The sequence below is a fragment of the Rhinatrema bivittatum genome, chromosome 7, assembly GCF_901001135.1.
Source record: "Rhinatrema bivittatum chromosome 7, aRhiBiv1.1, whole genome shotgun sequence".
Lineage (NCBI taxonomy): Eukaryota > Metazoa > Chordata > Amphibia > Gymnophiona > Rhinatrematidae > Rhinatrema > Rhinatrema bivittatum.
In genome coordinates, this window is record NC_042621.1 from 6719911 (window position 1) to 6742175 (window position 22265).

Here is a 22265-nt window from a genome sequence, read left to right on the forward strand (position 1 = left end):
AACAATGAAACTTGCCAATATGTATCTTGAGATAATTAAACAGCTCTTAAATCAGACGAAACTGGTAATAAACATCAACAAAACAGAATTCTTACACCTTGAACGTAAAAACATACACCACATTCAACCAACACTCACAATTAAAAATAACCAAACCGTTGAGCTAGCAACAAAAGTACGAAATCTAGGAGTAATAATTGACCCTGAGCTAAACATGAAACAACACATCTCACTGAAAATAAAAGAAGGATATGTGAAACTAATGATCCTGAGAAGACTAAAACCTCTACTAAAGCTAAATAATTTCCGCACAGTTCTGCAGGCAATGATATTCGCAAGTACAGACTACTGTAACTCACTACTTTTAGGACTACCACAATCTACAATTCGGCCACTACAAATATTACAAAACTCAGCTGCTAGAATTTTGACTGGCAAAAAAAAGAATGAACACATTACAGGAATGCTCGCTGATTTACACTGGCTCCCAATTGAACAAAGAATTCAATATAAGGTATTATGCATAATACACAAACTAATCCACGATGAAAAAGCTGACTGGCTTAACACTGCACTGCGCGTACATGTCCCACAAAGAAACCTAAGATCTGCTAATAAGGCTCTACTAACTGTCCCCTCTGTCAAAACAGCACGCCTCACGCAAGTTAGGGAGAGAGCATTATCACTGGCTGGCCTCGTGCTATGGAACACCATGCCACTCGAAATAAGGCTGCAGAGAAATTTCAAAATATTCAAAACCAATCTGAAAACCTGGCTATTTAAACAAGCTTTTTATAAAGATGATAAAGAGAAGGAAAAAAGCAGTTGATTGATAAGGACACACCAAACTAGAAGTTGTTACTTGTAAGCTACAAATGCAGATTAATGTTAAATTCAATCCGCCTAATATGTTCCCAACAGACAAGCTTAATTTACACACATAGTTTATTGAAATTGTTACCGCACTATGATGGCACATGATTAATTTGTAATCTATACCACTTACATTTTCATTATCGTGCCTTGCTGTAAACCGTTGTGACGGTTATCTAACTTAACGACGGTATAGAAAAGTTTTTAAATAAATACTACTGTCAAGTAGGAACCTTGTATAGGGTGAGTATGTGACAAGTGCTTGTAACTCAATAACCCTTCTAGCAGATGTAATAGCTACTAAGAATAGAACTTTCCATATAAGAAATTTAATATCACAGGAGTCCATGGGTTCAAAAGGAGAACGCATGAGTCTTGTTAGTACTACATTAAGGTCCCATCCGTAGTCACCCTAAATTCCTTCCCAAGGTAGTTACGGAATTCCACTTGAATCAGTCCATAGTCTTATTTATTTATTTATTTAGGGTTTTTATATACCGACTTTCTCGATATGCAAATCAAATCAAGACGGTTTCCAAAGAACAAAACTTTCGCCGTAAGGCGTTACATTAAACAATAGAGTATTGAACAGGTAACGTTCGGGTTTACATTAAACAATCCACAAATTGAACAATAGTCTTGCCCACATTCTTCCCAAGACCTCACTCTCACCAGGGTGAGAGGGTTTTGCACACCTTGGACTGTAAACATGCACTAGCATATTACCTAGACCGCACTGCTGTCCATAGGAAATCCACTCAACTCTTTGTTTCTTTTGATAAAAACAAACCGGGTAAAGCAGTGGGCAAACAAACTCTAACTGGCTTGCAGATTGTATACAGTTCTGCTATGAAAAAGCAGGCCTTCCTCTCCAAGGGCGAGTAAAGGCACACTCAGTAAGAGCAATGTCAACCTCAGTAGCACACTATCGTTCAGTACCAATAGCTGACATATGTAAAGCTGCACATAAACCATAAGAGAAGTAACAAATCTTTATTATCAAAACTTTTCACCAAGTCACATAAAAACCGTGTCATAAAACTCACTCACTCATTCACACTATTAAAATAACAATTAAAGCAACAGTGAAGTTACCAAACAGATTTTTCAAAAAAGCAACTTTTTCAAAATGCAAATTTTTCAAAATACAACAGAGCACTTATGTATAGACATCCTGTGGCAATATGACACCACTTACAATTCTATAAATGTTTCTACCTAATAGCACAATTGTTTCACTACTCTCTATTCTTTAGCCCTAATTACCATGCTATTGTATGATCAAATATAATCAGTACATATGTGCATCTGTGCTTAAAAATACATTAAGATATAAACTGTCTTCATCTGATGCTCTTCACTGTATGCTTCTTCCTTCATCAAAATTTAGAGACAGTGCTTCATCTTTCACCACGATATAACCCCTTCAAGAGGCCCTTGTTTCTCTGTTACCAGCTTCGTCAGGGGGATATTGACCACCAATCACTTATTCGAAAAATCACTTTCAATGGACCCTCCACACTATCCCAAAGATTACCCAATTCGTAGTTGTCTTTTTCTATATACTTGCCAACGCAACAGGCAAAATCTGAGCGTACTTGGCTCTCTCTTAACTTTGTTTCTCATGAACATCCCACAGCATATTTCAAGCAGATTCTTACTTCTGCTCAATCCATCGATGTCACTTCAACTTTAATCGTACAATACCTCGGTACCTGGATCGTGGACCGGCAAAACTGTGCTTTTCCGCATCCAGCCTGCTATGATTTCAGGCTGCCTCATTTTTTCCAACAGTACACCAGTTGTTGTGCCCGTTGCACAAGTTGTTTGCTGTTGGTCCAATACAAGAATGACTCAGCGTGTAGCTTGCTAATCACCCATATGTGAGCACTAGCATCCTGCTTGTCCTGGGATAAAGCAAAATTGCTTACCTTGTAATAGGTGTTATCCCAGAACAGCAGGATGTAGTCCTCATGAAACCCACCCGCCACCCCCACAGAGTTGGGTCTGATGCGTTTTATTATTTTATTTTTGCTAATGCTTATTGCTACACACGAGACTGAAGGGAGACCCCTGTGGCTCGAGGGACCATGGCATGCTGGGCATGCTCAGTGGGCTCAGTATGCCAGTCAGAAGTTTCTAGAAACTTTGACAAAGTTTTCCATGATAGGGCTCCGTCCAGTGACGTCACCCATATGTGAGGACTACATTCTGCTGTCCTGGGATAACACCTATTACAAGGTAAGCAATTTTGCTTTACCTATCACTTTTTTGTGCTACGCGATGCACGCAGTGCTCAGTAGAGCTTACACGCTAAGACAAACATGCAGGGCCAAAGAGACTGGGAATTTCATTTATTAAGAGCGTGTTTAAAATCAATAAGGCTATAAATGGGATAATCAGGAGTTATTTAAAAGCAGCCTCAGAAAGATGGATTTTTAGACTGGAATTGAATAAAACAAGAGGGAGCTTGACACACCAACTCAAGAAGACTATTCTAAACACATTGTACAGTCAGGATGTCTTTATAATGTAAATTGCTAAGATCAATACAGTTATGCGATATATATAGTAAACCATAATGCACGGAGTCAGGAGTTGGTGGTAGAGAAGAAGAAGAGCATAGATAGGAGTAACTTGCCTGATGAGCAAAATTCACGAGAAGGGATGTAAGGAAAGATGGGGGGGAGGGGAGGTGAAGAGCTGCAGAATGAAGGCTCTTGTTGATGAGTAAGAAGAGCTTGAAATTATGTGGAAATGGATAGGGAGCCAATGAACTGACTTGAGAAGGGGTTACATGAACGCATCAATTTTGGTAAAAGATAAGTTGTGTATTTGAATTTTGCATAGATTGTAGTGGAGAGATGGTTCCCTGGAGGACCTGTGAGTTGCAGATTGCAGTAGTACAAGCTGAGGTGATGAGAGATGGATAACTATTTTAGTAGTGTGTTCTGAAATGGAGAGATGTATTTTGGTGATGACAGAGAAAGATGGAATATTTTAGCAGTATTTTGGATATGCGTAGAAATAGTTGAAGATTATACCAAGCTTATGGACGGAGGGGATTTGGAAGATGATAGTGTTGTTCACAGAATTAGAGAAAGGAGGAAGAGGGGGAAGTGGGTTTGAGGTGGAGGGGAAGATGAGTTCTGTCTTAGCCATGTTAAGTTTAAGGTGCTGGTGGGAATTTTTATTTTATTTTAGATTTTTATATTCTGCTTTTTGGCACTTCATAGCAGATTATATTCAGGTACTGTAGGTATTTCCCTATCCCCAGAGGGCTTACAATCTAATATCCAAGGAGCAATGTCAGACAAGTAGATTGAGATTTGGGACTAGATTCATGATAATATTTCTGGTGTAGAGGTAAATCTGGAATTCATTAGCATAAAGATGGTATTGAAAGCCATTGGCAGAGATCAGAGCACCAAGAAAATGATTATTTAGGGAGAAGAGAAGAGGATCCAGGACAGAACCCTGAGGCACACCACTTGATAGTGGTATGGCAGTAGAGGAGGATACTGCAGAACACAATAAAAATGCAGTGGGAGAGGTAATAAGAAAACCAAGACAGCACAGAGTCCCAAAATTTATGTGAGGATATAGGTGGTTATCAACGATGTCAAAAGCAGAAGGTAAGTCAAGGAGGATAAGGATCGAGTAAAGGCCTTTAATGTTAGCTATAAACAGGCCAATGAAGATTTTGGCAAGGACTGTTTCTATGGAATATAGAAGGCATAAACCAGACTGGAGTGGATCAAGAATGGCTTGAGAAGAAAGCCAAGACAGCAGAGGTGAATAGCATGTTTGAGTATTTTGGATGGGAGGTGGAACAATATTTAGCAATGCAGACAGTCCAGTGAGGGTTTTTTTGAAGAGTGGTGTGACCACAGCATACTTGAAGGCAGCAGGAACAGTTGCAATGAAACAAGATAGATTGAGGATTTGACAGATGGAAGGGATGTTTGTAGAGAAAATAAAGCTGAGTTGCTTGGTTGGAATGGGGTCAGAGGAACAAGTGGTTAGTTTGGAGGAGAAGAGAAGATGGACAGTTCCTTCACTGTAATTTCAGAAATGGAGGGAACAGGTGAAATAGGTGAGGAATGAAGTGGGGGAGGGGAGCAGAGATGACTTGGTTGAGAACTCGACTAACTTTGTGAACATGGTCATGGAAGTAGTGAGCCATAGTCTGGGCAGAGAATGAACAGGGTTTGGGAGTGAAGGCATTGTGAGGAGGAAACTGAGTGTGGCAAAGAGATGACGAGGGTTAGAAGCAAGAGAGTTTGTAAGACATAGTAGTCTTGCTTGGTTAGTGCAATAGCAGACTGGAAGGAAGTCAGCATGAACTTGAAATGTATGAAGTCAGCATGGGCACTGGATTTTAGCCATAGATGCACTGCAGAGTGGGCCATGATCGTTAGAAGTGGATTCTCAAGGCTAGGGTTTAATGTGCCTTACAGCAGAGGATGAATGTCTAAAGCAAAGTAGAGTACAGTGTTATAAGAAGAAACTGACTCAGACAACGTAGTGGAAGAGAGGAATAAGACAATAGTGGAAAGGATGTAAGGACTGATAGCCTGGAGATTCCTGAAGTTGGTGGTGGTGACTGGATAAGGATGTGGGGGAGGGTGGTTTAGTGTGAAAGTTATCAGATGATCTGATAGGGAAAGAGCTGAGGTGGGGAAGTCTGAGACACAATAATTAGAAGAAATGACTAGATCAAGGCAGTAGCAATACTGGTAAGTAGGGCTGGTAGAGCAGAATTGGAGATCAAATGAGGAGGTTAAAGCAAGGAGTTTTGAGGCACAAAAGTCAAGAGGGGTCAAGAATAAGGAAGGGGAAGATGGGTCAAGGAAAAAGGAAAGCCGTGAGAAGGAGGAGAGGGATTTATCAGGGGGTTAATAAATGTCAGTTACTCAGAGGTCATAGGGTGAATAGGTGGATAGAATGGGCTTCAAAGGAAGAAAAAGAGTGGGTTTGAGGTGGAAGGGCTGAAAGCTATAGGAGGGGGAGAACAGTAGTCTCTTACCACCATCATGCACACTGTGTGAAGTGTATGGGAGAAAAGATCACCTCATAGAGAGCTAGAACTGAAGCAGAGTACTCAAGAGAAAGTCAAGGTGAGAAGATGAGAGAGGTAATGAATGTAGCCAAGTTTGTTGGAAATAGAGCTGGCAATCCACAGGAAATATGGAAAAGGAAGAGGGGGAGAGGATGGGCACTGATAGTGTGGGAAGGATTGGGACTGATACCTGCAGCTGAGAGGAGGAGCAGCAGGAGAATACAGAGGAGGGGGGGAGGCAGTCTGATGGCAGTGGCGAGGATGAGATGCAGGGAGGGAGAGTGGAGATGGCTGGATGAGAGAGAGAGAATTTTGAAACTCAAATGCAGTGGAGAAGGCAGAAGACAGAATGGCAGGTGATGTAAAGAATGGGGACAGTAGATTTGCTTATTAGTCTGTTTGCAGCAGGGGATAAGATTGGGAGCATTAGCATCAGGAAGAGTAGATGTAGTAGAGCCATAAGAAATATAGAAAGGGAAAAATCTACTAACCTGAGGTAAGGATGTAGTGTGCACCTCCTGGCCAGCTGGTGGAAGGGGACTGGAGTGCTCTCAGAGGCAGCTGGGAAAATTGTACAAATGTATTGAAACGTCCCCAGTATCTGGTTGGCATCTCAAGAAGCAACGATTGGGAGCAGCCCAGACCCGAGAGGGCTCGTAGTGACGTTTGAAGTTTGACCATCAAGGCAGCTGGGAGAAGTATGCAGATGCTCTGCAAGCTCCCCAGGTTGAGGGGTTGTAGTTAATGGGAGGTGTAGATTTTAATACTAGATTTTAATTTCCTGAATCAAGCCATGTAAACAAAAAATAATGATCATTTAAGTAAGTGCAAACTAACTGGAGAGTTGTGCTGCCATATTCTTACCAAGGGGCTCTCGTCAGCCTTGCTCCTCTCGGTGAGGTGCTCTGTCTTATGGAATAGTTTCAACAGTGGGATCATGAGAGCCCATTCCAGCACATCACTAATGCAAATCAGATTTAACATGTTGTAAGTGAAAGAAGCCAAGCTATTTCTAGTTATTTAATTGTTTTCAGTTGTGCTTTACCCAGTGGTACCATTCATGGTACATAATTATCTGCCATATAGTATCCATATATTAATAAAGGTATAAAGTAGCACCTTAAGTAATGTAGGAGGACATGATGGATTATTAAAGCTGGATTATCATATTGTCATAATGGAAAATTGATGACGTAGTTTGTGTTTATGCAGTGCTGTTAGTACCCAGTGGGATGTTATAAGCTAGGCAGCTTTTTTAGGGATTAGTAATAATTTTTATTTCAATTTAGAACTTTTAAAAAAGGTTTTTATGACCAAAAGAGAGAAGATGTGAGGCACTAATATATTTAGTGCTAAAGTGCATGACAGTTGCCCGTCAGAATTAGTCAAACTAATTCAGTTCCATGGGCTGCACATTGTGACGTTAAGCGGTGAAATGTTTTTTGTTTTTGTTTTTTTTTTTTTATAGCAAATCTGTGTTCATTAAAATACCATCCATACCATGTCTAGTAGCTACTGAACACTACTGCTTGCAAGTTTAAAACTTGTGCTAATTCAAGCCTTTCATGTGATTGTTACCACATGTCCAAAATACTTTTATTATTTATTTGACATTCCGCTTCTAACCAAGAATGGCCTCAAAGTGGATTCATAATGAACAGATGCACCTGTCACCTGCTATCACTAGAATTGTTTGCTTTCAAACTGGGGATGTAAAATGTTAACTGTTTGAATGGTGTGTAAAGTTTTACCGTTTTAATGATTTAACAGTTTAATATTTCCTGGTACGAACCGGGGACCTAGTGAAAATGGTTCCCAGCAGACCACACAACTCTCCACATAGGGGTGGGCCAGGCCTCTTTTGGCAGCCTGGGCAGCACACAGGGATTTTGGGAGAATTCCGCCCCCTCCTTGGCAGTGTCAGGTTTCTCTTTCATATTATTGTTTAAATTAACTTTTTAAAATATTTACAGCCTTAATTTTAATATACAAAAATTATACCAATAGATACATATATTTTTGTAGGCATTTATTTTATTGTGTGCTGGATACCAAAAAGGTGATAGTTGAGGACTAGGATATTTTAAAAATTGTATATATTATCCACATGTAAAAATATTTGCTGTATTTTCAAAAGTGGTTAAACAGCTTTTAAAATATTAAAGCAGCACATTAGTTTTCTTTTACAAAGTTATACTTGTGTATTATAGATCAGATTATATCTAATACTGTGAAGAAAGCTTTGGGAACAGATAGATATGATTGTGAGACCTGTTTACTAAGCATTTTTCCCTTTGCCACAAAGTGGGAGAAAGCATTTATTAAAAAGGCCCCAAAATTAGAAATGAACTATCTGGTACAGGATGCCTTGAGTGTCCTATTTAAATATTGAATTCACTCTTCTCATAAAATGGCTTGATGAATTTCATGTGAGACAGGTGTATGTATCAGACAGCCTGCAAAGGATGGCCATAAGTTTCTAAATTGCAAATTTTTTGTTTAATTATGTTTTTCTTAGCATCCAGACAGATGAATCCAGAACCAATGGGTTATACACCTCTACCAGCAGATGGAGATGGAGCAAAGCTGACATCACAGTATATATACCCCTGCAGTGACATCAGCCTGCCAGTATTCTCCGTCTCCAGCAGATGGTGGACGTGCATCTCCCTACTGGGGATTTCTTCAAGTTTTAGAAGGAGAAAGAAAGAAGGAAATTTAATTCGCCCTGCTCTCCTGTGGTGATACAAATTTGTCCCTCCCCCAGTTGAGAATTCTTGAGGTGATTTCCATTGTCCCTCAGATGAGTGTATTGGTCCAGTAGCTGGTTTTTCAGCCAGCGTAGACTTAGCTGTTGAACCAGCTGAAAGGCAGCGGGTGCAGCAGTGATGGTATATGCCCTTTCCTCCCGCAGCCAGAGACCGACTCTGTACTCAGCTGGGATGGACTGAGCTCAGGTAAAGCTAAAAATTAAAAAAACAAAAAAAAAACCAAAAACAGAGTAGTGTGGGGGTTTTTTTGGGTTTTTTTTTTTTTTTTTAGGGCTTCCTCCGGGTCTCGATGATCAGTGCGCCAATCCAACGTTTGTTCCTGAACTCGAGGGCGTTTAAGAGATGGGGGCAGCCTGGTGGGTTGAGCTGCCCTTTTGGGCTAGGCCCCGCTCTTGGGCTTTTCTCTGGGCACTGCTTTTTCGTGTACATTAATCTGCCTTCTTCAGGAACATGAGTTTGTGTGAGTGCGTCTGGCTGGGGGTCCAATTGTGCATCCAGTTTTTGGATGCTTAGTTGGGCATCCAGTTGATAGCGGCATCTGATTTAGATGTGCACTTGCCTGTGTACACAATCTGGCTGGCATTGAGGGCACTCAGTTTTTGGGCACCCATCAAGCACAGAGTTGAACGCTTAAATTTTGGATGCATATTTTTATAGCACGAATTCAGCTGGATGCACAACTTTGTTGCCTGGGTAAAGACATGTCAGAAGGGGCGCCTGACCTTGGAACTCCCTTAACTGGTTCGTCAGTGGGGGAAGGTAGCTCAGTGAGCACAGGACAGGTGCCTCCTGGTTTTGGCATGGATCCGTCTTCCTTTTCTTGGGTGGAATTTTTTCAAGGATTGCAATCATTTCTTCAGGTGCAGTCCTTGGCTCCGACCAATCTTGCCAGGTCAGTCGCAGGTGGTGACCTCCTACATGCCGCCTGCTGCGATTGCCGGTCATCTCGATATGGATGGCACGGATAATGAAGTCGATCCTTACTCTTTGGAGGATGGGGAAATTCCTCCAGGATTGGAACCATATAGTACTATGTTGCGGTTCTTTCATAGAGATGAGTTACCGGCTCTGATTTCCCAGATATTAAAGATGCTGGGAGTACCTGGGGTTGAATCCATGTCTAAGCCAAAGAAAACTCCCATTTTGGTTTCTATGCGTAAAGTCTCTTGTTTTTTGCCTGTTATGGAGGCCATTCAAGAATTGATTGATCCTGAATGAGGCGCCCCAGAGGCTAATTTCAAAGGGGATTGAGTCTTGGAAGGCCTGGATCCAGTGGCGAGAGAGCGGTTGTGTTTTCTGAAAGTGGATGTGCTTGTGTGTGCTATCTCCAAGCGGACCACTATCCCCGTGGAGGGAGGAGCGACCTTGAAGGATGTGCATGATAGGAAGATTGAGGCCTTCCTTAAGCAAGCATTTAAAGTAGTGGTGATGACATTGCAGATAGCTTCTTGTTGTTCCCTGATGGTTCGCTCCTCTTTTTTTCTCTCAGGAGGTCAATAAATCTGGAGTGAATTCAAGAGCATTTATGGAGTCAGCTGCCACCTTTTTGGCAGATGCAGGTTGCAATTTGGTCCGCACCTCAGCCAGTGGGGTGGCTTCAGTAATAGTGGCCAGGCGTCAGTTATGGCTGAGAAATTGGTCAACTGATACAACCTCCAAGGTTAACCTTACGAAGTTGCCCTTTAAAGCCTCGCTCTTGTTTGGGAGCGAGTTGGAGAAAATGGCCAATAAATGGGGCGAGTCCCTGGTTTCTCGATTGCCAGAGGATAAGAAGCAGACGCTGTGCTCCTTTAGCATGAGAGATTATGCTAGGGGATCCAAGCATTTTTGATCCTACAGAGGAGCAGCCTTTTAGAAGACACGACCTTTCGGTAGGTCTCAGTCCTTTCGTCCCAGTCAGCCCAGTCGGGGCACAGGCTCGGGTAGTGGAACCCTGAAGGTGTGCCAACCCACCCCCGGGGTCACCTTTCTCTCTTTATCAGAGGTGGGTCAAAATGACATCAGACCAATGGTCTTGGAGGTGATACAAGATGGATATGTGCTGGAGTTCTGCAGTGTTCCTTGGGACATGTTCATGGTGTCTCCTTGCCACTCTCTGCAGAAGAGGCAGGCTATGGAGTATAGATTGTCAAGGCTCCTCAGTCTGAGGGCTGGGGTTCCAGTGCCCATGTTTCAAGAAAATATGGGCCGATATTCCATTTATTTCATTGTGCCCAAGAAAGGGGGTTCTTTTTGTTCCATCCTGGATCTCAAAGGAGTCAACCATCATTTGCAGGTGACTCATTTTCACATAGAAACATTGCGCTTGGTGATAATAGCCATGCAGTCGGGGGAGTTTCTGACCTCCTTGTATCTGTCTGAGACATATCTACATATCCCCATCCGGCCAGAGCACCAACGTTTTCTGCATTTCACTGTTTTGGGTTGTCGTCATCGGTTTCGAGAGTTACCTGTTGGTGTGGCTACTGCACCCAGATCTTTTTCCAGGTTATGTTGGTGGTGGCGGCAGAGTTGAGAGAGGATGGGATCCTGGTACACCTATATTTGGACGACTGGCTGATTCAGGCCACGTTTCTGGAAAAGAGAGCCTTCTGGTGATACACAAGGTGATTTCCTTATGCAGGAGCACGGTTGGGTGGTGAACCAGGTCAAGAGCAGTGTTCAGCCATCTCAGTCGCTAGAGTATCTCATTGTTCAGTTTGACATGAAGCAGGACAAGGTTTTCCTGCTGGTGGGTTGTATTCAGAAGTTTTTGGCGGAGGTGCGTCTGTTGATAAACCTAATACGCCCGACAGTGTGAACCTATCTACAGGTGTTCGGATTGATGGCAGCAACCCTGGAAATGGTGCCATAGATGAGGGCGCATATGTGTTGTTTTCAGCATTCCCTGCTGTCTCGTTGGAGCCCCAGTCTCAGGACTATTCGATTCAGCTCCACCTGCCGATAGAGGTCTGCTCTCAACTACAGTGGTGATTACAAGTGGATCATCTAAGAAAGGGGGTTTCCTTGAAATCAGTGGACTGGCTAGTAGTCGCAACAGATGCGAGCTTCCAGGTTTGGTGAGCTCACTGACAGCGTAAGGATGCTGGAGTGTAGAAGAGTCTCTCTGGAACATCAATTGGCTGGAAGCCTGGGTAGTCCAGTTAGCGGTTCGGTGACAGGTTGGTGACAGGTTGCAGGGTCAAGTGGTCTGGATAATGTGGGACAATGCGACAGTGGCCTACATCAGTCGGCAGGGAGGAACCAAGAGCCTGCAAGTATCGCAAGAAATAGACCAGATGTGGAATGGATGGAAGGGTATCTTCAGGAGATCTCAGCCTCGAACATTACAGGAAAAGACAATGTAAGAGCAGACTTTCTCAGCTGGCAGAATCTGGACTCTTGCCTGTTTCAGGGGTCAGGTGAATGGTGGACTCTTGTGGGCTCATCCAGATGTGGCCCTTTTTTGAAAGGAGTGAAACATATTTGTCCTCCCTTGCGGTTATCTGTGCCCTTGTGGAGGCTTAATCTGGTTTTAGATTTCTTTGCGGTTACTGACCTTGAAAACTGTGTTTCTTGTGGAGATTTGTTCGACGGGTAGAATATTCGAGTTGCAGACCTGGTCATGCTGGGAACCGTTTCTTTGAGTGACTCCAGGGGCGATACAGCTGCTTACTATTCCTTTCCTTTTGCAAAAAATGGTCTCAAATCTTCACATGAGTCAGTCCACTTCCCTGCCGCCTCTGGGTAGGGAGAGAGATGCGAAGGGATATCGCCTGTTATGATCCTTGGATGTTGAGACATATCGTGAAGTATCTGGAGGTTTCAGGACCTTCCAGGAAGACGGATCTCCTGTTTGTCCTCCATGGTGGAAGTAAACAGGGTAAGCAAGCCTTGTGGGCTACAATTGCTCACTGGATTAAGGAGGTAGTCACGGCCACGTACTTGGATGCTGAACAGCTGTTACCTAGTCAGGTTAGGGCTAATTCCACTAGGGCTCAAGCAGTGTCATAGGTGGAAGTTAGGTTGTCGTTCTCCTGTTGACATTCCCTGAACTGCAATGTGGTCCTCCTTACACACTTTTTCCAGGTATTATATTCTGGATGTGCGGGTCTAGGAGGACACAGCCTTTGCACGTGCGGTTTTGACTGGACCACGGACAGCCTCCTGCCCTATTTGGGAGTAGCTTGGGTACATCCCACTGGTTCTGGATTCATCTGTCTGGTCGCTAAAAAATGAGAAATTACTACTTACCTGATAATTTCCTTTTGCTTAGACCAGACAGATGCATACAGCTTCCTGTCCTTGGCTGCCGAATGATTGTGCTATGGTCCTCCTGCATGACTACATGTTCCAGAAGTTACTGGTAAGGTTAATCCAGTCCCTAGACTAATGTTAATACATTCTTTGTCTGAGATCAGTGTTTCCATTTGGCTGAGTATTGACATGGTTATCTGTTAATCAAGTTTTTGTTAGTTTGTCCACAGTTTGTTTGTTTTTTTGTTAGATTTTTATATTCCGCTTTTTGCAGCACTTCAAATCCGATTACATTCAGGTACTGGAGGTATTTCCCTATCCCCAGAGGGCTTACAATCTAAATTTGTACCTGAGGCAATGGAGGGTAAAATGACTTGCCCAAGGTCACAAGGAATGACAGTGGGACTCAAACCCTGGTCTCCTGGTTCATAGCCCACTGCTCTAACCACAAGGCTACTCCTATACTGGCAGGCTGATGTCACTGCAGGGTATATATACTGTGATGTCAGCTTTGCTCTCTATCTGCTGGTAGAGGTGCATAACGCACTGGTTCTGGATTCATCTGTCTGGTCTAAAGAAAAGGAAATTGTCAGATAAGTAGCAATTTCTCATTTTATTAATGTAATAACACACTCGGGTTTGCGATGGATATTGCAGTAATCGAATTATAGGGGGTTGAAGATGCTTGTTTAGACTTTATCAAAAGATGCATGAGGTAAAACACATGCTGTGATCTGTTGTGCTATATAAGTCTTGGCAGAAAGGATTTTCGGTATTCCCTTTTGCCTAGGCTTACTGCCATTGGTGACTAAGAATGATGATATTATGCTTTGAATACTGACAGGTACTATCTGTTAATTTATTTACTGTGCTAGTATGCTACTATGTCTTTGAAACTGGTAGTAGCCTATTCTCTGAGGACAAGCAGGATGGAGGTCCTCACACATGGATGACATCATCGGATAGAGCCCCGGTCCGGAACTTTGATCTCAAAGATTCTGGAACTTTCAAACATGCTCTACTGAGCATGTGCAGCTGTAGTTATCACCCTGCCCCCTAAGCAGAGGCCCTCAGTCTCTCTTTTTTTTTTTTCCCTCCCCGCAGAGCCATGTGGTCGTGGGAGCTGTATATGTGACACAGTTTTCAGCTTTGTTCTCTCCTCACAGTTTTTGTAAGTGATTTTTTTCGAGAACTGCAGCAGTTTTTCTTTCCTTTCCTTTCCCTTTTCTTTTCCTCTTCTAGTCCTGGGGGAATTCTGTGCTACTGCGGAGTGCAGAATTTGCGCAGAATTCCCCCCATGCGCAGAATTGCCAAATTCTGCACAGAAAATATCAGAGGAGACCCCGGCATACCACGAATGGAGTGTGCCGTTCGTGGCGAAGATGAAGGCCCCCGGCACGCCATTTGCTGCAAAGAAGAAAGCCCCTGCGTGCCATGGGGACCCACTCTACTTGCGGCAAAGATGAAGGCCCCGGTGAGAGTGAATGTGTGTAGAGAGGTGTGTGTGTGTGTGTGAGAGAAGGGGGATGGGAGAAGGGTGTGAGAGAAGGGGGATGGGAGAGGGGTGTGAGGGAAGGGGGATGGGAGAGAGGTGTGAGGGAAGGGAGGGGGGAGGTGGTGTGAGAGAGGGAAGGGGGGGAGGAGTGTGAGTGAAAGAGACAGCAGGGGGAGGATGTGAGTGAGAGAGCAGGGGAGGTGAGAGGGGGGTGCTTGAGTGTGGGTACCAGAGAGAGGGAGCCTATATGAAGAGATTGTGAAGGTGTGCGTATGTGTGTGAGAGATTGGGAGCTGGTGTGTATGAAAAAGGGATTGTGTGTATGTGAAGGTGCTAGCCTGGGTGAAGGGATTGTGTATGTGTGAGAGGGGTGCGTGAGAGAGGGAGCTTGTGAAGGTGTGTATACGAGAGAGAGGGAACCTGTATGAGGGGATGTGTGTGTGCGAGAGAGTGAGGGAGCCTGTATGAGGGGATGTGTGTGTGCGAGAGAGTGAGGGAGCCTGTGTGAAGGGGTGCATGAGAGAGTCGTAGGTAGCCTGTGTGAGGGTGTATGTGTGAGAGAGGGAGCTTGAGTGTGTGTATGCAAGAGAGAGGGAGCCCGTATGAGGGCTCCCTCTCTCTTGCATACACACTAGTACACACTCCCTCTCTCTTGCATACACACTAGTACACACTGTGTATGTGTACTAGAGAGAGGGAGCATGTGTGTGAGAGAAGGAGGAACAGAGGGAGCCTGTGTGAGGGGCAGTATTGAGAAAGGGGTCAAACTCTGGGAGTGGTGATAGAGTGAAAGGGGTTGAGCCTAGAGGTGGAGGAGTTGGGGCCAGGGCAAAGTGGCCAGGGGAGTAGGGAGAACAAGTGGAAGGGACACTCTTACAGTGAACTTCTAGGGAAATTCTGCTCAAAATATTTAAAATTCTTCATCTTTAAGTAATAACTTTTTTCAGTATTAATTTAAAATGTAATTAAAGACTGTCATGTAAATTGTGTTATTTTGACCAATATAAAGTATGCAGAATTTTGCAGAATTTTAAGTTTTTTGTGCAGATTTTTAATTTTTTTTGTGCGGAATTCCCTCAGGAATACTCTTCTTTCTACTGTCTGCCAGCTGAATGGCGGACCTTAATTGCTATGCAGTCTGGCAGAGGCTATTACTATCGTTTATTAAATAAATTCTGTACGTGCAGTTCAGTATCTGTGTACTCTCCTTGCTCTGTCTGTTTTTGTACCTTTGTCAGGTACTGGCAGGACTGACTGAATGCAGTCCATGGGTGATCCATGTAGGCTTCTGAGCCTGTGGGCTTGCCTGAGTTTTACCCAGGCAGGAGTTCCATGTCGTTTCACCAATCAGCATTGATGGAGGTTCAGACAGTGAAGAGATCGAGGGCCGCATCGTTCCTATTGGGGGGAGGGGAGTACATCCTCCCCACATTCAAAGGAACTAGTCTCTACGGGCAGGAGCCCTGGATGATGTAGCCATCCCTCCTGCTTGCCTGTGATGGCAGTGCACTCTCCTTGAGAGAGACGATTAACAGGAGCCTGGGCACACAGCTTGCTGTCACACCTTTGGTGCCATGCCCAGTAACGTTTGCCCATGCACTTCTGTGACCAACGCTCCTTTGATCTGATGTGTTGATGTCAGGACCGCATCAGTGACCAGGACTGCCATTGAGGGCCTTGGACACCGTCGAGGTGCCAGGGTACCCTTGATGCTATCGAGGTGCAGGACAGCCTTCAATGCCATAAGGGCCTTCTGTGCTGAAAGTATCGTCTCGATGCACCAAAGTCATTGAGCGCCTTGGGCGTTGTTGTGGCAGAGTAGTGGCACTGACCTTGTGTCAGGGACCAGGGCTGCCATTGAGTGCCATGGTCCTACTCGAGGCCATCAAAGCACTCAGGGCCATCAACATCCTTGATTCTATCGAGGTGCATGTGTGGCCACCCTCGATGCCATCAAGGTGCGTGGCCTCGATGCCGGGCTGCCTTCAATGCTATTGAGGTGCATGGCCTCAATGCCATGACGGCCCCTGTCACAGTGCGTGGCCTCAATGCCATTGCAGTGCAGAGCTGCCTTGATATCGAGGCATGGGGCAGCCATGGAGGCCATCGGGCATGTTGGTCACCAATGCCATTTCATTGCTTCTGTTGACGAGGTTGAGCACCATTAAAGCACTGGGATCACCATTGAGCACCCTGGTCGTCCTCAAGGCTATCAACCGACAGTGCTCTTGAGAGCCCTTGAGTGTCACTGAAGCCCTTGGGTAGCAGGGATTTGACCTTGGACGGATTGAGTGCCGAGGTCACCATCCACTCAAGGCACCCTGGGATGCCGAGGCATCCAGGCACAGTGGCCCGTGCCCTCCAGGCTTCTGGCAGTGTCCTGATGGGGCACAGAGGGGCATCCTGCTGTCCCATCACTGGCCTACGGCTATCGGGCACCATGGATGCCAATGATTTTGGGGGCTTGAGCTGCTGGGATCGGGGACATTGGAGGCCCTGCCTGGATTCATGCACTATTAGTGCTAATGAGCGCTAGGGAGACTATCTTCGGCCATGGCTACTGGTGATGGATGCCATTGAGCTTGCAGTATCGATGCCCTTGGTCGGATAGGTGAACTGAGGGGAACAGTCAATGGCACTTGGCAGTCATCTATTCCTCTGGGCACCGATGAGACATATCAGGGCCGTATTGGGACTGCAGAGCCTCTGCCTGTAGGTGTCAAGCGCCATCAAAGCCCTGGGTGCAGCATCGATTGGTGCTGTTGATGTGATCCATCGTTGGTGAGTGCAAGAGTGCTATTGGCCCTACAGGCGCTATCTTCACAGTGGGCACCAGAGGACGCGGTCGGATGCTGCAGGACACGACCATAGAGCACCATGGGCTCCATTGATTGCCATGGACTGCTGTTGCCATTCCATGAGGAAAACAATGGTGAGCCATTCCTGTTGCAATTTCAAGGGCTGTGTCCTGCTTCTTGGAGCACTCAGGTACTGCAGGGGGCGATGCTATAGAACGCCACCCACCACATGCCATAACAGCCCAGTGGTACTGGGGATGCCGTTGTCACACTGTTTCTATTCATTTCACTGGGAGTTAGTGTGACAGTGAAGCACAGCATGTGCGGTCATGCACAGCACGGCATTTGCTCCAAGTGCCTTGGTCGGCATTCTCCCTGTCTGTGCAGTACTCAGCCATGCCAGAGTTCTGTCATCGTTGCATCAAGGTATCAGCCTCCTTGTCAGTTCTGCTCCGCAAAGTGCTGGGGAGCACTGGCAGGGAAGGCACCATCATACACTCTGACTGCTTTTTGGCAGCATGCAGCCAATGACTCATAATAGGTGGTGCTTGGTCTTTGCTGTGCCGTGGGATTCTACCCACAAGCATGGCGAGTGGGTTCATTAGAGGGCCACCATCCATAGGATGGGATACCACTGTATGAGTACTAGTCAGCATGCTTTTACAGTGAGGGCTCTATTTTTTCCAGTTGCCCTCTACTCTATGGGTGTGTCTGTGTTTCCCTCATGGCGAGCACAACAGGTTGTGCACTGCAGCCACAGAATGGACTTAGGATTGTGTTCCTGGTAAAACTCTTAGGGGAGTAGACACCAGGAGAGGGTAGTGTCAGGCATCGACACCTTCCTCAGAAGAAGAATGTTTTTTGACCCCTCCCGAGTCACAAATCTCCCTTGTGGGGAAGCCCCTGGAGCTCCCTTCCTTGCAGGTTATCACTGAACCAGAGCCTTGATTCTTTGAATCAGTGTCTCTCCTTGTAGGCTAGGCTGGGGGGACAGCAGTGATGATCATTGGACCATTTTTGCTGGGGTCTCTCTATGTTGATTACCATGGTGGCCTACCCCATCTGAAGGTAGCTGCCAGTGGCAGATTGGTTGCTTCTGAATCTCAGCGATCAGTGATTGTAACCCAACACTCAAATGGAGGGTTGAAAGGTTTTTCAGGATCTAGAAGTCTCGATTCCATTGCTTTCCTGTCCCTTCAAGAAGGGGAGATTTGACTGGGTTCATGGGCAACCCTTATGGGTTCCCCTCAGGATGCCCGGTTGTCCACCCCTGCAAGGGATGTCCCTAGTTCTCCATTTCCCGGAGAAGAGATGGCAGTTGCTCTCTGTTTTTCACTAGCTCTGTGAGCCAGTCGAGCGCTAGCACTCTCCTTAGGTGGTCCTAAGGCACAGCAGGTCCATTTCGCGAGGGAGCCATTCCAGAGTAGCTCCCCGGTGAAGATTAGGGGTTTCTCCCATCCAGGAGTCACTTTTGATACCTGCTGAGTTCAATGAAATTTTTTGATAAGGACCACAATTGCCAGTCATTCTCACCTCAGGAACCCTACCTCGGTGAGGAGGGTTCTAGTTCATCTATTTGGCAAGTATGCCTTTCAACCTATCGCCATATCCATGGCTGAGGGAGTTGGGGGACGAGGAACCCTGCAACAAATGTGCTACTCTTTGGTTACAATGGCTTTCAAGCTATACTTCTCTGTTTTAGGGATAACCCTGTCTGTGGACAGGAGAGTCCTGGCTCATGCAACGATTCTTCCATTTACTGGACAACGTGCTTCCTTGGGGGAAGTATTTGTAACCATGTTCCATTATTACCTAAGCCAGGTTTGTGGCAATCTGTTCTGAGATCACACTGACCCTGCCCTGGTACCCTTAAGGTTTCCAGGTCAGTGAAGAAATCCTGTTCGATAGGGATCTACACTTGCGGTGCAGTGTTTCTGGATTTCTTCCCTAAGGAATTCTTTGTTTGTTTTTCCAAGCAGGCTGAAGGCTCTGTCTCAGTGGGTAACTCCCTACTGGAATCAGCAGTGAGTTATTCGCTTGGGTTTGAGAGATACAACCTAGCGACTTATTCTTACCCCTGTAGTTCAGCGGTCTGCCTCCTTGTGTTCTTCGCTCCTTCAGACTTCCAGTTGGAATGTCAATGGGAGGGGAGGAAAAGCTAGTGCATTCATGGTATATCTTAATGTATGCTTATACTCAATATTCAAACAAATGAGGAATACCAAATTTCTCACTATATTTTCATTGTTTCATTTATAATCCAGGGAATTAGTATCAGAATGTTTTGTGCTCAATCCTTTAGGCTCTTGCCCTTACAGGGCTGCAACCATATTCATGGTAAAACAGCACTTAGTTGTTAACCTCATTTACCAATTCCCATTAAAAAACAATTTATTTTATTTTATTTTAAAACTACTTATTACTTTACTGAATCACTTATCTTTTTAAAATGTTCCATGTAAACTCCAGTTACTTCCGTCACCTCCTCTCATGGCTCCAAAACCTGATGTGCTTATTAACACCCATTCAATGTGTCTGTTTTTGTAGCTATTAAAAACTTTTCAACCTCCCAACATTGCAATGTTTTGGCGGCTTATCTCCCCTGCTTCAGGGGATTCTTCCTGACAATGAAAAAACATGTACACAATCACACTCTTCCCTTCCAAAAATTTTTTTTTTATATATTTTACAGATTTACCTGGCATTTTAGCAAAACGGGACTCACTCATTTAGTTGGCCGCTCCCGGCTCCACCCTGCAGCACAAAAACAGAACGGCGTCTCCGCGCTCGAAGTTTTTCTTCCGGACCTCCTGGTTTTTTTAACCAACCCGCCTATCTAAAATTATCACCAATCAAAGCACTCACCTAACCTCTCAACCAGTCAGATCCCTTACTGCATAAAAACCGACCAGTCAACCTCTTTGTTCAGGCCGGCTGGGTATGTAGTTTGTAAATTAAAAATCCATTTCTGCTCTTTCTGCATTAACTTTAAATTTAATGTATACCTACAGGGAAAGATACATCACTTTTCACTATATTTTCGCCAAGCTCTGTCCAGTGCTGCTTTAGCTTTTCTCACTTCCCTGGGTTGTCCATAGTGCCTTCCTGCTCAACTGAACTATCCTGTAGACAGGATGGATAGCCCTGCCCTTGACAAGGCTCAGTGTGAGTAAGCTTCAGGCCTAACTTATCTCCCTGCTCAGGGATTTGGGCTAGTGATCCCTTTCAGGGATTGCCTTTCATCCCCTGAAACTCTTGATGCTGTTCTGCGTGGTCAGCTATGTCTTGTACTTTGACTCGTTGGGTCTGTCGCAGACCCTGTTGTCGCGGCTGATTATTCTTCCACGCGTTGCTTGGGTTTTTCTGCCCATTGTGCCTATCAGCCAAATATGGGGCACACTTCTGCAGATGCATTCTGTCCTTCAGATGCCAGTGGACCTCAGCTTCTTTCTGGGGAGCTCTCGGGCTAGAGTTGGCTTTTTGGTTGTCTTGTAACAATGAAGGAAACTATACAGTCTTCATCCAAGAGTCCTTCTCTTGTTTATATCTCTAGACCTTTTCTTGTATCCAGGAGGTTCTACTATTGTTGCTGGGATTTACTGAACTGAAACCTGCTTGTAATGTTTTCCGTGATTTGGACAATGTTTCTTGCTGGCACTCTCATCACTCCCCTGCCTTAGTCACCTCTGCTACGCATCAGAGTTTTGTTTCTGTTTTATGGTTTTCTCCTTGTATAAGCTATATCATTGACTAAGGGACTCGCTAGGGATCAGGGTGATGACTACAGCTGCACATGCTCATTAGGGCATGTTTGAAAGTTCTAGAATCTTTGAGATCAAAGTTCCAGACTGGGGCTCCACCTGATGTCACCCATGTGTGAGGACTAACATCCTGCTGTCCTCTGAGAACACCTGTTACAACTCTGCTTTCTCATGTCTCTCTAGCTGGTAGTGACCTTTCTATTGGCACACAGGTGCTTCAGAGCAGTAGTCTAATTTCAAATTGTTCAGTTCTATTTTTTTGTTGCTTGTTTTTCCAGGAAGAATTTTCTCAGATCAAACAGTTTTCCAGCCTCTCTCCAATCCCTGGATTCACCAAGTGGCTTCTTGGAGAGCTAACCTCACAGATGAAGGAATCTGGGCGAAATAGACTGTTCACGGATTCAGAATGCAAGGAAATTTCAGACATCACTGGAGGCCCAGTGACAGAAACTCTAAAGCGACTCTTAACTGCCAATGAATGGACAAGGTCGGACAGACTGATAAAAGCCTTGGAGATGCCCTTAATGAGACTTTGTGCCTGGTATTTATATGGAGAAAAGCACCGTGGATTTGCCTTAAATCCAGTTGCCAACTTTCATCTTCAGAATGGAGCTGTGATGTGGCGGATCAACTGGATGGCAGATATGAGCCCCCGGGGAGTGACTCTGTCTTGTGGGATGATGGTGAATTATCACTACTTTCTGCAGGACACCAGTAATAACAGTGCCCGCTACCTCAGGATGAAACACATAGAGGCTTCCGAGCAGGTTCTTAACTTGGTGTCCCAATTTCAGAAAAACAGCAAACTGTGAATACATGAGGAAGGATATATAGGTATATCTACATATATCTATAGATGCAAAGGAAATCTATATCTTTTTATTTATAATGTGGATTATGAATAAAAAGTCACTTTGAATTTGTATTTACATAAAATTGTTTCTTATGAAAACCAGATGAGTTTTCTGACTCTTTCCTTCATGGCATGATGCACGTTGTTGAAATGATAATTTTGTTTGCATTTCTCTCTTTACTTTCGTTGTAGAAAGCCAGTTGCTCTGTGTTGCTTAAGTTTTACACAGTGATGCCAGTTCTTGGCCCTAGCAGACCAGAAATGAGGGACTGATTTCTGAAAACTTGCTCCAGGAAGCTACCAACAGCACTGGCTTATTCTGACGAATGCCCTGTCAGATTACTGCTGATTGGATCAGTACGGTTCTGTAATCAAATTATCAGCTTCTCTAATGATGATGTGTTGGAGATCATGAA

At 44.6% G+C, this 22265-nt stretch overlaps 1 protein-coding gene across 1 annotated transcript in view; it reads left to right on the plus strand.

Moving 5' to 3' along the window:
• The window catches only part of MLYCD (malonyl-CoA decarboxylase), a 133017-nt gene extending 111066 nt beyond the window's left edge, over window positions 1-21951 (plus strand). Inside the window, exon 5 of the mRNA XM_029608115.1 lies at window positions 21275-21951. Within this exon, the coding sequence (XP_029463975.1) occupies window positions 21275-21808 (534 nt within the window). The 3' untranslated portion in view covers window positions 21809-21951. The remainder of the gene's footprint in view (window positions 1-21274) is intronic.
• Window positions 21952-22265: the final 314 nt, after the last annotated feature.